General features: G+C 41.3%; 2 protein-coding genes across 2 annotated transcripts in view; one reads left to right on the plus strand and one right to left on the minus strand.

Annotated features, from left to right (window-relative positions):
• The window catches only part of LOC135486272 (receptor-type tyrosine-protein phosphatase U-like), a 56,098-nt gene extending 49,528 nt beyond the window's left edge, over positions 1-6,570 (minus strand). The window contains exon 1 of the mRNA XM_064768960.1: positions 6,378-6,570. Within this exon, the coding sequence (XP_064625030.1) occupies positions 6,378-6,456 (79 nt within the window). The 5' untranslated portion in view covers positions 6,457-6,570. The remainder of the gene's footprint in view (positions 1-6,377) is intronic.
• A 7,104-nt stretch (positions 6,571-13,674) lies between these two features.
• On the plus strand, positions 13,675-15,846 carry LOC135486791 (uncharacterized). Its single transcript, XM_064769891.1, has one exon. It carries the CDS (start codon positions 13,675-13,677, stop codon positions 15,844-15,846), a length of 2,172 nt encoding a protein of 723 aa, XP_064625961.1.
• The last annotated feature ends 2,263 nt before the right edge of the window (positions 15,847-18,109 follow it).

Genomic DNA, 18,109 nt, shown 5'->3' on the forward strand with positions numbered 1-18,109 from the left:
ATTAGACGACACTGTTCTTAGACAAACATGAAGTTGGCTGTTAAACACGAGAGAGATCTACATGTACCGACAAAGAGGGGCAAAGCCATCGGTAGAGAGCAATGCAGATTTTGTAGTCTTCTTGCCGTTTTCACACCAAAAGAGTATCATAGAGTATCATTACTTCATGACCACTGACAAACCTTTCATTGGGACAGGGACATTGCGAGGATTTGAAAAAGTCGCAACGGCTTCTGACCAAGAATTTTCTTTTTCATGGAGCGTATATAACGCCATGTCATAGAAATGTGATCCGAATTTCAATAGGCTATAACACTAACAGTACAATTCCTATCCAAGGTACATTCTTATTTATACCATGATGCTTAGGTTTTATCATTGGAGAGATTCGGCTATCCCGTTTCCGGGATCGAGATCAGGATAGGTATCAGGTCGCGGATAGGATCTAACCTGCAAGCCGCTATTTCATGTAAATGGCCAGCTTGAGAAAGAGAGACAAAAAAACAACCGTCTCCACCTCTCACATGACTTCAATAAACAAAAAACACTACTTTATATCGCTGGTTCATACCAATGATGTGGAGCCTAGGCCTATGTCGTGTTGTACCATGCGATAAACATAAAGGCAAGTCGATTTGTTGGTGAACTTCATACTGTATAAGTTGCATTAGTGGCCTCAATATCTGTCTATGGTCACTGTCAATATCAGCGACTGACTTTGATGTGTTCAACTTCTGGCAAATGTCATGGTGGGCCGGTCAAGTCATTCAGGTATACAGTACCATAACCCAGCCTCGAATGAAATTGTTGACGAGACCTATTCATCCCGTGTAGCTTGAGTGGAAATAAGCCTGTTCATGTAACAAATGATAATCTAGGCTTTTGTGATTTCGCGCCTTGGTTTTACTAAAGCTGAAAGGGTGGATGTCGTCCTGGGTGCCGACAAATGGTACCCAGGTTCGAGATCGACTGGACAATAAACACCCTGGGTGCCATTACACTAGACAAACAGCACCCAGCTTCTTTTTGCCTGGCTTACGGATCTTAGGGACGAGGACGTTTCTTGCAATCTCGTTTTATCTCGCGCCGTGGTACTTGCGGCATTAGCAGTGCGCGAAATAAAAAGAACAGATAAACAGAAAAAAAACGCGTTTAGGCCTATAGGTTCTTTATCTCTCTCCCCTTAGAGACGAATACCCCGTTTGAATAAGATGGAATTGATGAAAGAAAGATTTTTAGAGCGCGGTTGGCAACAGGGACGGGTCGCCATCTTGCAAAATGATGGTTATCGTGACACGTGACCTCCGTGAGCGTGGGGCCAACCTCGGTTGTAGGTATAGGAAAAGTGTAGAAGAAGAAGCTGGGTGCTGTTTGTCTAGTGTAATGGCACCCAGGGTGCTTATTGTCCAGTCGATCTCGAACCTGGGTACCATTTGTCGGCACCCAGGACGACATCCACCCTTTCAGCTTTACTAAAGAGGGCTTATACTATTATTTCTAATTGAGTCGTGTAAGGCAAAGTTACTTTTTTGGGAATTGCACTTTCAGTTTGCCAGTCTGTGGTTCTAACCATATGAAAAGTAGAACAGTTAAGACACTTCAGATATTATACACCTATTGATAATTAGATGTCTGCCTTTATCAATCCGACCATTTATCTTTGGCGACATGTGACCACTCGACTGTGTTTGAAAATGTATGTACAACTAAAGAATGATGTCAAACTAACACATTTTAAAATTTTTTAAGATGAAAATGATATACTAGTATATTCTTCTCATACTCGTGCTTCTTCGTCACAACCGCGTATTTTTGGAATTTTCAACTTTAAAAAAAAACAAAATTCGCTATTACAGAAAATAGACGGCCAGTAAAAAGTATGATTAGTTAATCATTCGCATGACTACCAAGAATCTTCAAAATAAAAAATTCACGTGGTCGTTTACTGCAGAATTCGCTTCTATCGGACTGATGATGGGAACGACGTGAATCTGAATGTTGAGGCAGAACCGTCAGACCAGTTGGGCGATGAGAATAAGGTGTTAAACAGGTCGTTTACACACGAGGAAGTTGCTAAGAGTATTAAAAACAACAAGTCCACCGGGCTGGATGAGATTAGTAACGAGTTTTTGAAAACCGGTGGAAACATTTTACTGCCTACTCTCGTGCTCTTAAATGAGGTTTTAGATTCCGGTGAAATCCCAGAACTATGGTCAAAAGGTGTTATTATACCAATTTTTAAAAAGGGTGAGGTCAACGACCCTAACAACTATAGAGGTATCACTTTACTTAGCTGTGTTGGTAAGCTATTTACTTCTTTACTAAATAGCAGGTTAAATGAATACTTGGAGGCAAGTAAATTATTATCAGAGAATCAAGCTGGATTTAGAAAAGGTCATTGTATTTCGGATCACATCTATACTATTAAGATGCTGATCGATACCTTTCTGAAAGATAAACGTAAATTATACTGTGCATTCATAGATTATCAAAAAGCATTTGATACTATTTGGAGAAAAGGTCTGTGGTACAAGCTTGTTGCTTCTGGCATACATGGTAAAGTGTTTACATTTATCCAAAACATGTACCAAAACATTAAATCATGTACCTTTGCTAATGGCCAGACGTCGGAATTCTTTCAAAGTGACATTGGTCTTAGACAGGGAGAAAATTTATCCCCTGTACTTTTTTCTGTATATGTTAATGACTTGGAGAAACATTTAACTGATCATGGTGTGGACCCGTGGTTGAGTTTACTGATCTTAATTTATGCTGATGATACAGTTTTGCTTTCTGACAGTGCGGCCGGTGTAAAAGTAAAAAGTGTCCCTCCTGGAAAAAGTGTCCGGCCCTATTGTATTCTGCAATATGGTTCTATAGAGACCCAGACCGTCAATAGCTCAGAGATTGAGGCGCATAATAGAATCCTTTGTTCCCGGACATTTTATCCTAGGACATTTTAAACTTCTACACCGGCCTCCAGCGTAGCCTAGATGAGTTAGTTGAATATTGTAAAGAATGGAAATTAATTATAAACCACGCCAAGACAAAAGCTATGGTTTTTGAAAGTCGACATTCTGCAAACCATCCTGAGTTTTTTGTAGACGGCAAAGCAATTGAAACCGTTTTGGAATTCCTAGTACCTAGGCGTTATTTTTAATTATAATGGTTCATTTGTAAAGTGCCGTAAGGCACTGAGTGACCAAGGCAGAAAAGCATTGTTTTATGTATTGAACCGAGTGTAAGAACAGTCTTTAGATCTTGATATAGCACTACAGTTATTTGACGCTATGGTAGCTACTATACTGACCTTTGGTAGCGAGATTTGGGGCTTCGAGAACCTCAATGTGATAGAAAGATTGCACCTGTTATTCTGTAAATATATACTAAAGTTAAAGCGCTCAACACCAAACGCAATGGTATTTGGAGAATAAGGTAGATTTCCATTGTATATCAATGTTAAAGTCAAGATGGTAAAATTCTGGGGGAAACTGGTCCTACAGGAACAAACTATAGCCGGAAAATGTATAAAATTGCATACCATAGACACCAAAACGGTCAAAATATCAAATGGGTCGCGTTTGTCAAAAATATTTTGGAACTTTGTGGGCTCGGGGACATCTGGCTGACACAGACGTTCCCCAACGTTAATTATATCGGTGAAATTGTCAGAAGACGACTGCAGTACCAGTATCTCCAAGAATGGCGCAATACTCTGATAAACTCTCCAAAATGTTTGATCTACAGAGAAATCAAGTTTGCATGGGGTTTTGAGAATTATTTGCTTTGTCTATCTCAAGCCCAACGTATATTACTCTGTAAATTTAGATGTACCAACCATAAACTCCCTATAGAATTAGGCCGATATAATAATACCCCCCCCCCCCGACTAGAACGTACATGTAATAAATGTAACCTCGGAGTAGTTGGAGATGAATTTCACCACGTCCTCGTATGCCCCTTCTTTTCAAACATTCGAGTAAATTACATTCCAGCCGACTTTCACAGATATCCCGATTTATTTAAATATGTAAAACTTTTGAACTCGCCAAAGAATACATTAATAAAACTAACTAAATTTTGGTCAAAGTCTCTCCAACTACTCTAATCATATTGTAAGCAAATTCGTATTCTTTTGTTGATGTTAAAAAACCTTCGCATGTATATTCGTATTTCTATTGTATATAGGTAGTTTTGTGCTCTACGCAATGTAATTTTGTTGAGCAATAAACCTTATTCTATTCTATTCTATCCGATAGAATGGGTGGATCAGGCCTTTACAAAACCTAGTACAGAACGTCATCTTTAGGTAGTCCGCAATATTTATCAAGTATTTTCTTTATGGGCTGTCACTTAGATGCGTTACACGCAACGTACTGTATCATTAATTTGCTGGACATAAGCATTTCCGTTAATGAATCGTATCGATAGGAAGTTGAGCTATCAATACCATTCCTGAGTGTCGAGCTCAACAGGAAAACACAACTTTTCAATCTCAGTGATCTGACTCACTCGACAACACTCCACGGCCTTTCGGGCGGATACACGCACTTGAATTGGGACGGCCCTGTGTCTATGGCAAGCGGAGTGGCCAGTAATTAAAACAACCTAGACTTATTCAAAAAACCTGGTTTTTACCTAATAAACTAAGTTTATTTGGAAAAAATATAGTTTTTTTTAAAACAACCTTGTTTTTTCCTAAAAAACCGAGTTTCTTTTATAAAACCAAGTTTTTTACCTAATAAACCTTGTTTCTATCCACAAATGTCAAGTTTAACAAATACACTTGGTTTTATTCCCTAAAATATAAATTTTTCATCCAGTGGTAATAAACTTAGTTTTATAGAAAAGAATCTTGGTTTATTAACAATAACTGGACAAATGGCTAATAAACCTACCTTTTTACGTAAAAAACTTGGTTTTATACAAAACAACTTAGTTTTTTGCAATAAAACCTGGTTTTATTGTAAAAATGTAGGTTGTTTTGAATAACTGGACAAACGGCGTGCAAAAACCTACTTTCTATCGAGAAACTTGTATTTTCTACCTCGCCCCATGTACACAAATCCGCGATGTTATCGGGACGAGGATGGGCAACCTCGGCACCACGTGGTACTAATGCTGCACCGCACTGCACTCTGTAAACTAGTTAGTGAGACCCTAACCTCATCCCAGATAACTCAATGTAGGTAGGATCGAGGTTTAAAATTGTAAGTTTTCTAATAAACCAGGTTTTTTTAAAAACTGGGTTTATTAGTAATAAACTTAGTTTTTTGAAATAAACTAGGTTGTTTTGGTAATAAACCTTGTTTTATTGAATAAATGGACATTTCTGTACAGAAACTTATATTTTATACGATTATGTGGTAAAAAACCAAGTTTTTTAGGTAAAAAAACCAGGTTTTTTAGCATAAAATGTTAGTTTCTGTTAAAAAACCTACTTTATTAGGAAAGAAAGTAAAAAACTTGGTTTTATTAAAGAAACTCGGTTCATTAGCTAATAAACAAGGTTGTTTTTAAAAAACCTATAATTTTTCCAAATAAACTTTGTTTATTAGGTAAAAAACCAGTTTTTTTGAACAAATCTAGGTTTTTAATTACTGGACACTCCGCTTGCCATATGTGTCTGGCCAATTGCTCGCATACATCAAAAGAAACGACCAAGGGCCATTGTGCTCACCGTATAGATATTTGGTGGTTAGGAATTCATCCTGGTTAAGAAACATGCTACATGTATAGTATATAAGTCAAACCAAAGTCGGTATGACATGTGATGTATTGTTGCTTGGAGTACCTTCCATAAAAATATCATCGAAAACAAGCCACTAACAAGCGAGATATTGAACTTTCAACATCTTTTAGTTTTGGCCTCCAGGTGGCCAAGTCGAGAATCAGTTCGGATCGTGTCATGTGTACCAAATTTCAAGTTCATAGCTTCTAGTTCATAGGTGTAAGTTGATGGACAGTGTATTGGGAATGATCTGATCACTTGTGACCTAACCACTGGTACTTCTATCAGTGGCTACGGTGTGGTCAATCAGTTTCCCTGTCTTTTAGCCTAAGCCTATTGACAACGAATCTTCAATAAAAGAAATCGCATCGATGATAAAGAGAAATCTTTAAGCGTCTGCCATCCTGAACTCTTACTATAAAATTAATGCAAGGTCAAAATGCATATTTATTTAACAAATTGGTGTCGTCCGCCCATTGTCCATCCTGATTGAACAATGTTGAATCGTATCCAACAACACTGCGCATAACATCTAAGTGGGCTCGGCTTGCATATCCAGAAACGATCTTAGATCAGTGAGTCTAGAGTAATATATACTTGGTCCAAGATCACGGTTATAATCGATACTCTAAAGATAAAACCCTACCGTTTGCGGTGCTTGCTCCTGTGAACATCCCCAGCAGAAGAATTAGCGGGAAAATCATGCTGACGGCGTGTCCTTTCATGACGATAGAATCAGTAACCTGCTTTCAAGGTCTACTATTCTGTCAACTAAAAGACACTTCCTGGATCGTACACGTAAAATACATATTTATTGTACAGGTATATTCGACTCTTCATTGGCCATTGCGGCGCTCGCTGTATAAGTGCTGACATATAAAATAATTAAAGTAGGTTATTCTTGCCACACCTGCCTTAGGGGGTATTGAAGATAGCAGATTAAGTGGTTATCGCAAATAAACTACTTCCTTGTCACCAACACGGCATCTCATCAGCGGACAATTTCATGCATTTCAAAAAGATCTAGGGCCAACATGATCGTGTAACATGATGATCACAATAGGTCACCTATTTATTTCAATATTTGTTTTAGTTTCAACCTTTATCGTCCCATTCTGCTTAAAAACATTGACTTTGATCGATTAGAATGGAGTTACTGTAGAACAGAAAATTTGCGCGGCATATATTTTTTGTTGGACATATTCGCCGAAGAATATTTTCGCGAATCAAGAATTTTTTCATCTAATAAATTAAAAATTGTCCCCGGGTCACATCTGTTAAGAATCCACATATCTTCCATTTTCCTTCAACATTTTTATATCCTCGGAAAATGAACTATACAGGTAAGTTGCATTTAATCTCTGCTTTCATTTGATAGTTTATTTGTCAAATTTGGCCCAGGCATTCTTTTAATCTCATGTCATTCATGCGGGCTCATATTCCAAAATCATGGGCACATTCAGCTGTTCAAGATGGCGTCTTCATTCAACTTGTGGCCTTCTTTCTCAAATAATTTGTTATTTTCGTTATGTAAAGAGCTCATTATCTTGAGAGAATGTCAGGGATATTAAGAAGATGTATTTTCCTGTGGTGCTTTACGATACGATTCATGATATTTGAACTTTTCACATATAAAACAGGCGGTTTGCTTTCGTTTTTCTGTGATTAGCAGACAACTTGGCTCAGTCCATTTTGGCTGTGGTGGGAATAGGTGGGGATTGTGTTCTCTGTATTAAGCTTTTCTGTGAATTTCAATGCATTCAGTTGATATTATTACATGATATACAGGGTGTATCAGAAAAAATTAGACTATAATAATAATAATACGAGTCTTATATAGCGCAGTATCCAACCATTAACTGGCCGCTCAGTCGGTGGTAGAGCATCCGACTGACATCCAACCATTAACTGGCCGCTCAAAGCGCTTGATAGGCCTCTTTAAAAAGCAAATGTTTGAGTTGTCCCTTGAAAGATAACAGAGAGCTGCAGTTCCTAACAGTTGAAGGAAGTTTGTTCCACAGCTGAGGGGCTCCAATTGAAAATGCTCTACCACCGACTGACATGACATTGGTCTTTGGGATAGACAGAAGAACGGCCGATGAAGAGCGCAGAGTTCGAGAAACGGTATGAACGGAGAGAAGTTCTGAAAGGTATTGGGGAGCAAGTTGGTGAAGACACTTGTAAGTAAGAAGGAGAACCTTGAACTTGATGCGCTGTTGCACAGGAAGCCAATGTAGAGACCTGAGTACTGGGGAAATGGAAGATTGTTTCTTGGTCTTGGTAATTAGGCGAGCGGCAGAATTTTGTACCTTCTGTAGGGGTATAATTGTTGAATTGGGACAACCAAGGAAAAGGGAATTACAGAAATCCAGGCGAGATATTACAAGAGCCTGGACATATAACCTGGTGGTATTTGGAGTTAGATATTTTCTGATTTTCCCGATGTTACGAATGTGAAAATTGGTGGCCCGTACACATGTGTTAATGTGTTCTTTGAAATTGAAATCACGGTCCAAGATCACACCCAAATCTCTTGCAAAAACAGAAGAATATACATTTGCATCAATGATACGGATGGCGGGGAGATTAATAGTGCTGCTGAACCTGCGGGAACAGATTAGCAGAATCTCGGTCTTGTCGCCATTACAGCTAAGAAAGTTGTCGACCAACCCAAGGAGGATACCGCGGTGACGTCACGGCTTTTCCAAGATGGCGCTGCATATTGTAAACAAACTCGATCCACGGCCAAGGGAAAATCAAGTCATCAAAAAAGTTAGATTTTTCGCATCAAATCAGAGTTATTAGTACTTTTCTGCTATGAAATAAGTCTTCAGACAATAAGCTATCATTTGAATAATGAAAAGTGCTGTTTTGATGGGGAAAAATAGGGTTTTTAAAACCAAATAGCCGGGCACCGATCTTCCAAAATTAGCGAGGGTTTAAAACAGTCTCCCAGATATGGGGCAATCTCTTCATTATCATAATGGGATTTGGAGGCATGTTTACAGATTTTACAAGTTTGAGACCTGTTGGACCTAAAACTCGCATAGATCCCCATAGATCCCCTTTATTTGTCGAGTTAGCGCCCCTGTAAGATCATGCATTTTCGGACACTAGAACGAAATCTTCCTGCGGATATCGTGGTTTCGGTGATGATTTAAGGAGAAATTGACTGTTCTTAGAGTTGTATGGGACAGAAATGAGTTCATACTTCATGAATACATGAATATATTATGATATGGGCGGGCTATTAAGTCAAAACAATAACAAACTCAACTGCATCTCTACTGTATATTGCGTAGTGCATTGCCTAGTGTATTTCGTAGTGTATTTTAGCGGAGACATTATTTCCGCACTTTGGCCACGCCAAACGTCTTTTTTATTCGTGGAAGTTAATCTGCTCTGTAAATATTATTTTACACAGGAAGAATCCATACTAGGTATTGCAATATTTCATGTCTATTGGTGTTTTTGTGTACAGGAGCGCACCAGACAGTGAGACGTGGAGATGTGTTCAGTGCTGCTGCTGTCAGTAGACTGAATCTGATTGGCCACAGCGATCACTAATATGGGTCGGGATCACGTGATGTGACGTCACCGCGGTATCCTCCTTGCGACCAACCAGAGATTTAAATCGTGGACAGCATTAGAGATCTTGGAGCAGGTGGTACTAATCTCAGTTATAGTGAAGGCCACATACAATTGACTGTCATCAGCATATAAGTGGTACATAATGGCATGCTTACGGATGATTCCACCAACTGGGGTAGTGTAGACAGTAAAAAGTACTGGTCCCAGTATAGAACCCTGGGGAACACCGAACTTGATAGGACTAGGTCTTGACAATCTGCCGTCAATGCATACCTCTTGTGATCTGTTATCAAGATAAGACGAAACCCATGCCAGTGCTGTGCCAGTAACACCCATAGCAGCAAGTCTCTGAAGTAGTCTGGAATGGTTCACAGTGTCAAATGCGGCGCTCATATCGAGTAATACAAGGAGTACACACTTCTTTTCATCAAGTGCATGAATTATGTCATTGTGTACTCTGTCGAAAAAATCATCATAAAATTAACATAGGGAGGAGTTTTGAAAAACTGGCTACACCCCTTTGTAGAGGGTGTGATTCTGCATCGTATTATACCAGTGTCATCGTTAACACTTTACGTTCCAATGAGCATGGAAGAATTTTAATTTTGAAAAGTTAAAGTCCTTTGCGCACGGGAATGTGAGGGTTAGAATTGGATGTGTCAAAGTGAATGAAAAATTTAGATGGAGTTTTACTCGCATGCCAAAGCGTTTTTGAAATAATTCACCCTTTCTCCCTCTAATCCTGAAACAAAACTATCTCATTTCTGAGTGTAGATCTTCATCAAGGGGTTAACGCAATGGCATGAAGTGGTCGTGACCATAATAACCATAAGTCCTATCTTGTCAAATTCATATTTGCTTCAAATAGCTACCTTATGTTGGTTAGATAATAGGCCTAACGTAATTCCTGGCCATAAATCTGTGAGCATCTGTGCATTTTGTCCTCACTGTTTGGCTTGTGTCCTGTGGACAGGTATGGATGCAAAATGGTCAGGCCACAGTACACCCCTCATCAGAGGTCTTTTCTGGTTACTGAATATCTCCAAACCAAAAGTGTCCCTGCTGTTCTTGAGCGGTTCCAACGTCAATTTCCAAATGTGAGAATTCCAAGTCGTGCCACTGTCTTCAACAACGTCAATAAGTACCGTACTTCTGGAACCAGCCACAATCTCAACAAAGGGAGGTCGGGCCGACGAAGGACGGAACGTACTCCAGCCAACATTGAAGCAGTGAGGACACTCCTCGACGAACACCATGTCGGACAAGAGAGAGAGGAGACCATCAGCTGCAGAAGGAACGGTCTTGGCATGTCGTCAACCACATTCAATCGTATCACGCGCCTTGACCTGCGATTCCACCCGTACCAAATGATTAAGAGGCATCAACTTCTTCCCGGCGATTTGGCACGTTGCCTACGATTCTGCCAGTGGTTGCTTGGACAGCGGCAACGTTTCCTCGATGACTTTATCATCGGAGATGAGTCTGACTTCGCCATGAATGCTTTTGTGAACAGCCATCATTTGGTACGGGTGGAATCGCAGGTCAAGGCGCGTGATACGATTGAATGTGGTTGACGACATGCCAAGACCGTTCCTTCTGCAGCTGATGGTCTCCTCTCTCTCTTGTCCGACATGGTGTTCGTCGAGGAGTGTCCTCACTGCTTCAATGTTGGCTGGAGTACGTTCCGTCCTTCGTCGGCCCGACCTCCCTTTGTTGAGATTGTGGCTGGTTCCAGAAGTACGGTACTTATTGACGTTGTTGAAGACAGTGGCACGACTTGGAACTCTCACATTTGGAAATTGACGTTGGAACCGCTCAAGAACAGCAGGGACACTTTTGGTTTGGAGATATTCAGTAACCAGAAAAGACCTCTGATGAGGGGTGTACTGTGGCCTGACCATTTTGCATCCATACCACAGGACACAAGCCAAACAGTGAGGACAAAATGCACAGATGCTCACAGATTTATGGCCAGGAATTACGTTAGGCCTATTATCTAACCAACATAAGGTGGCTATTTGAAGAAAATATGAATTTGACAAGATAGGACTTATGGTTATTATGGTCACGACCACTTCATGCCATTGCGTTAACCCCTTGATGAAGATCTACACTCAGAAATGAGATAGTTTTGTTTCAGGATTAGAGGGTGAAAGGGTTAATTATTTCAAAAACGCTTTGGCATGCGAGTAAAACTCCATCTAAATTTTTCATTCACTTGACACATCCAATTTTAACCCTCACATTCCCGTGCGCAAAGGACTTTAATTTTTCAAAATTAAAATTCTTCCATGCTCATTGGAACGTAAAGTGTCAACGATGACACTGGTATAATACGATGCAGAATCACACCCTCTACAAAGGGGTGTAGCCAGTTTTTCAAAACTCCTCCCTATGTTAATTTTATGATGATTTTTTCGACAGTCTAATTTTTTCTGATACACCCTGTACTGAAATTGAAATAGAGTCAAGAGAAGGCCGAGATGAACAATAACTTTTACCATAGTTTTTAATATTTATCTGAATTTTTACCTCCCCCCCCCCCCCCCCATCTAGCTTGGCCATATCAATTTATCAATTACATCACAGTGATTTAGTTGGTATGAATTGCATTTTCCCACCGTGCAAATAGTCTATATCATATAGAAAATGCAAAAGCCCATGTAATTATTACGAAAGGATGGTCGGGGCCCTTGGTATAAGAATAGAAACATATCAATCAAAACTCACTGGATCTTTTTCTTTTTTTAAGCATAGTATAGCCTGATCAGCCAAGCACGTACTAGTACTAGTATTTGGATCAACGTGGACTCATGTCGTCAGTCGACTTACTGGTTGTCGCGCAAAAGACTCTGAAGTTGCCGCGGTACTTTTTAACAGAACTTTCATTCCGTGACCAGGTATCATCCATTTTTGTGAGTATAAAAACAGTTCAATCGATCTTTTCCAATACCATTAGGGTCTAAGAAAATGCTTGTTTTACATTACTCTACCTTTAATTTATGAGGTTTTGCCAAGTTAGCTTCTTCAGCATACATTGCGAAGTTTTGGGTGGATTTATAAGTGATATTCTTGGCAAAATTTGTACTTTTCTGACGATGATTCCCCGGATCCCGGGATCCCCCGGGAAGAGACGGAATGCCTCAAATTAACAATCCACTAAGTATGACCGCTATTGCGAACCCTCTTGTAGGGCCCCAAGTTCAAAGTACCCCGTCAACTTCGCATGAATACATTAAGATGGAAAGCCTCCCACCACCTAACGTGACACGTATACCACCCAAGACTCCCGCGCTGACGAGAAAAAGCGAAAGGCTCATCTCCAAATATGACTTACCACTCCCAGCACCAAGAAAATCATTGGGGATCCAAATAATGACTCTGAAGCAGATTCTGCCGACGATCAATCCATTAATTCAATTCTTACTGCCTCAGAACAGAAACATGGCGCCGCACGTGCCTCTAGTTCAGTAGCGTGACCTCTTACTATACCAAAATCCCTCCCCAAATCACGAATTTCTCCGCATAAGTAGTTCATTACTGGCACAAAACTAAACAAAAACCAAATTGAAATCACACCGAAACCTATTTTAACCAAAACGGTAAGCAATGATACATATAACCAATCCTCGCCTATTTCTTCTTTTAAGGAAATAACTCGCACACTTGTCGGGGATGAAAAGCATTGGAGGTGCTGTGTTTTGCCAAGTTAGCTTCTTCAGCATACATTGCGAAGTTTTGGGAAGTTTTGGGTGGATTTATAAGTGATATTCTTGGCATAATTTGTACTTTTCTGACTATGATTCCCCGGATCATCTCACTTCGGTATACTGATAAATCAGTTCATTGTGCTCTTCGCATTATATATTTCAGGGTAAGGTGGGTGTTGCGGACTAGTTACGGAACACCCTGTATACCATCATGTAAATTAGGTCAATAAACCACGTGGACGGTGTGCGCGTGAAGATTCGATAGAAAGTCGCGTTTCTCTGAGTTCTTTGACATTGTTTGAGGGGTTAGAACCCCTTAATGCCGGTGTTCCCGACATTAATGGTGCCGAAACCCGGGAAGATATTCCGCAACGGGCGGATGTCGTGTCACAGGAGAAACGGATTGTAGAAGTTGGAAAAAAGGTGACTTTGTCGGCGGCTCGAAAGCTGACAGCCAACTCAGTGCAGCGTACCGTCCACGTACATTTGACTGTGCATCGTTTAGTGCATGTCTGCATGTTATTCGCAGTACATGTGAATGTACACGAGTAGTACATTAGTAGAGACAGTGCATGTGATATAGAGGTAGACTGTAGTTGTTCAATTGATTGTTGCATGCAGAGATAGAGACAGTGTGACAAAATGTCTGCAGAATTCGCTGCAGCTGTGAAGAAAAGGAGCCGTGCCCAAGGATGGCTCACCCGGGCAATCAAGGGGCTGGAGATGCCCATTGATGAATATAAGAGGGGTGATCGAGGCATAGATGAGGCCATCATCCAGTCAGGTCTTAACGAACTTGATCTGCGTTTGGCGTCGTATCGAAATGCTGTAGAAGCTGTGGAAATGGAGATCGAGGCCGATGATGAGAAGACGCTTAAAACCGAGTTCGATGCCAGTAGCAAGATGCTCAACAAGTCCAATATCATACGTGTAGAGGCACTGAGAGCACTTGGTCGCTTACTCGCTGCTACAGAAGCAGCTCGTGTAACGGAACAGGAAGACAAAGAGGAGAGTGAAGAGGAAAGTACAGTCTCAAAGAAAGACGATTTGTCCAAGTTAGTGAGATTACCAAAAATCGAATTGCCTAAATTTGCGGGTGACGTGATGGAATGGCAATCCTTCTCCGATGAATTTGAGGCTCTCATCCACTCTGCTGACCTGCCGCCAATAAGTAAGTTTACTTATTTAGAATTCTATCTAGAGGGGGAGGCCAAGGCAACCATCGCTGGTCTCTCCGTGACTGCCGACCATTACGAGGACGCTCGCCAACTGTTAGCTGATCGCTATGGCAGGAAAGCAAAGATAACGTTTGCCCACATTCAAGCTTTGCTGAAGATGAGTACGCGTACCCACTCGGGGGGCAAGGTGTCCCAACTATCCAAGTTATATGATGAAGTTCAAGCCCATGTTCGTAGTCTAGATTCGCTTGACATCACAGGAGATCGGTACGGAGTATTCCTGACGCCCGTGGTACTGTCCTGTCTGCCCAAGGACGTCCGTTTAGAATGGGCCAGGGAAGGTGAGGGTCACGAGGATGACCTAGATTTTCTCCTTGTGTTTATGAGAGGAGAAATCCGTCGCCGGGAGAGTGCAGAGTCGTTTAGAGACCTGAAAACCGAGGATAAACCGACGATGGATGTAGCAGCGTCGGCTCCCTCTGTGGGAGCTTTGTATTCAAATTCATCTGGCAAAACGGGCCAGTGTGGATTATGCCGCAAGCCGCACGCAACCTCGAGATGCTGGGACCTGACAAAGGCGTCGTATGCAGATCGGAAGGAACGAATTAGGAAAAGCAAGCTCTGTTTCTGGTGCCTTGGGGCACACTTCGCGCGCTCCTGCACTGCAAAGTGTAACAAATGCAGTGGGGGGCACCATTCGCTCCTATGTGACAATTCAAGCAAATCGAACAAGGATAAGAAATCTGAAAGGAACGGTCGCTCAGGTGGTAATAACAATAATTCTGCGCCCGTGGACTACGTAGGAGGTACCGCCGCCACCTCACACATCATGCTGTCCACAAATACCGCGAGTGATATGCGCACAGTGTTGCCTGTGGCTAAAGTGAAAGTGAAGTGTGGTGATCATGGGTTCACAGTTGCCACACTGTTGTTCGACAGCGGCTCAGACCGCAGTTATGTGTCATCTCGTCTAGTTAAGAAAACAAAGCCAGAATGGGCATGTGGTATCCCTATTCAGTTTGCCTCCTTTGGAGGGGGCACCTCCGGCAATGGCAAAATTCATAATATGTATGAGCTGGAGGTCTGCGGCCAAAGGGGCACTGAAATCCAACGTATTTCTGCTGTAGAAGTACCAGTAATCTGTTCTCCCTTACAGAGGCCTCAGATTCCCAGCCGAATACTCAATGATTTCTCAGGTATCGAGTTTGCCGACTCCTACACTGCGGGTCGGGAGGTCATCTCTGTCGACATTTTGATCGGCATAGATCAGTACTGGGATCTTATGAGACCAGGTAGGAAGCGTCACAAGGAGGGTCCCATGGCCCAAGAAACATCCTTTGGTTGGGTGTTGTCAGGTTGTCTAAAGAATCAGACTCATGTTGATTGTAACTCGTCTACTAACCTTGCCCATCAGTTGCTCTGTATAGATACATTTGCAGATCAAACATTGAGAAGCTTCTGGGAGCTGGAGTCTATTGGAATCAGCCAAGGGGAGAAGCCACCCCCAGATCCGGTCATCGAGAAATTCGAAAAGACGATACAGATGAAGGATGGTAGGTATGAAGTAGCCCTCCCTTGGAGAAGCGATTTCCGTCCTGGGATGCTACTGGACGCAAGGGCCCAACGCGCCGCGTAGCGGCAAAAAAGCGAAGCTGGCGAAACATTTATAACGGGTCACCGTCACTTATTATTGGACTTATAGCGCATTTACGGGGTTGCAACTATTTTGCTTTATAGTGTCACCAGGAAAGAAAAGCATGCGACCTAACGCCGATCTATTTGTATAAAGTGATAATTGGAAGGTATATAGTAGGAAATATCAATAAAATAATCATTCCATGTCGTCTTTTGAGGGCATTTTTGATTGTAAAAAATATATGTGTACGTCACCGTAGTCTCTGCAATGATAATTTTATCAGAGCAGTCTCGCGCAAGTAGAAGTTCTTTACCTATTAGTTCTTCACTTGTTAGTCTCAACGTCTGGCGCAAAGCCAGACGTTTTCCATTACGATTTCACTACGATGTTTGACAAGAAGGAGCAGTGCGCGAGATATGCTAATGAGCAGACTTCCCTCGATTGAGTTTCTGAAGAATGTTCCATATCGCGCTAAGCTCATCACTACTGATTATGACAGGCGTGCAACGGTAGGTATCTGCTCCCCAACTTCCACCCTAATACGGTACAATAAGTTACCATTTGATGGGAATGGGACAATGCCCTCACTGTTTATGGAGTCATAGGGATAAGAAGACATTATTCATTAGTGTTGGTACAAGTGATTTTGCCCAAAAAGCATGCGCATTCAAAAAACAAAATATGCAAGGTTACGGTATCACGTACATGACCATGACGACGTGCAGAAAGTGCACTGGCCAGTGCATACCCTATGGCTATGTACTAGTAAACATGGTAAACATGAACAACATCATTATTCATCGGCAGTTCATTTTAATCCGAGCTTTTCCTGAAACATATAGCCATGATGATTAGGCCTACCATGTACCATGACCAATAACAGCACTAGATCATGTAGATGTCAACAAGTTCACATGAACCGTATAATCCCGCATGGCGCATGTGGGGCATGCGTCTAAACCAAAGCCCCAAAATCACTTGTTTTGGTCTATTTCACTTGTGTTTCCCCCGTCTCCCAGTCCATAATACATTTACAGTTTACAATCCCCGATCATGGCCCAACAAAAGGTCATCGGTTGACTAAAGGAACACAACTGTTCAATGGATTTATAGTTGAATGCGATCAAACTACGTCTTTTCAATCGTGGATTGTAAATTTAACCCCATGGGCCTAGGGAAGGCCCTATAACAATACTTTCGACACAGTTATTATCTCCGCTGCCTCCACCATGTTACACACAGTGCTCACTGCTGATTCTAAAATGCGCCACCTAGTCAAAACAGGACATATGTTCTTCTAGGAATAGATCTCTTTCCAATATTTCGTCATTCCACTATCGTCATCACCTCATCATACTTTCATTGACATTACAGGCACACATCCACAGAGCACTCTTCAAATCATCTACACAGTGGTTATCCAACTAGGATTATAAAGGTAATTTCTTAGCCCCACACAGTGGGTTTCAGTCTTGATAAAGGGGCACTATTGCTAGCAGCTAGGTAGGCAAGATAAAGTTAGACGAAGTAGCCGATAGGGGTCTCTCACCCCTCAAAGTCCGTCACAACTATTCAAGCTTGTACAAGGAATACATGCAGCGCTGACTCTAACAAGACCCAATGGGAATGTCGCACAGTCATCTGTCAAAAACAAGACCTATGTTGCAGTATGATCTCTTGCCAATATTTAATAATTGCACTATCGTCATCACCTCATCATACTTCATTGACATTACAGGTACACATTGACATAGACCACTGTTGCAGTCAACGACACAGTCGCTATCCAAGTAGCATTATAGAGGTAATTATCATTATCATACCTCATTAGCATGTGAACCAATCACGTCGCGTCCTTTGCGATCACGGCAAAGCCTCATGGAATAATGTCTTTCACCGTTGAATAATTTTTCATATTCCATGCCTACAACTTCAATTTCTTCATATTCCATGGCTAGAAGTTCAATACTAATATAATATCCAAGATAAAGTTACAAGAAGTAGTCAATAGGGTCTCTCACCTCTCACTGTATGTCCACACTATTCACGCTTGTACGAGGAATACATTCAATGCTGAATCTAACAACACCCAGGGCCCTTACTCTGTATATTAGTCACTGGAAGATGGCCCATTTCATTCCTTGCTTCTACTTCACCTATAGTCTCATTGCAAACACCTCAGTTCTATGATATCACATTCACTTTCAGCTGTCATGCAACGCAACAACTGTGCTATCTGCCATCGCACATCAACGAAGAAGTG

Source organism: Lineus longissimus, chromosome 4 (assembly GCF_910592395.1).
Source record: "Lineus longissimus chromosome 4, tnLinLong1.2, whole genome shotgun sequence".
Taxonomy (NCBI): Eukaryota; Metazoa; Nemertea; class Pilidiophora; order Heteronemertea; family Lineidae; genus Lineus; species Lineus longissimus.

Excerpts from the sequence above, each read along its gene's own strand:
- LOC135486791 (XM_064769891.1), top strand. The coding sequence starts at position 13,675 with ATGTCTGCAGAATTCGCTGCAGCTGTGAAGAAAAGGAGCCGTGCCCAA.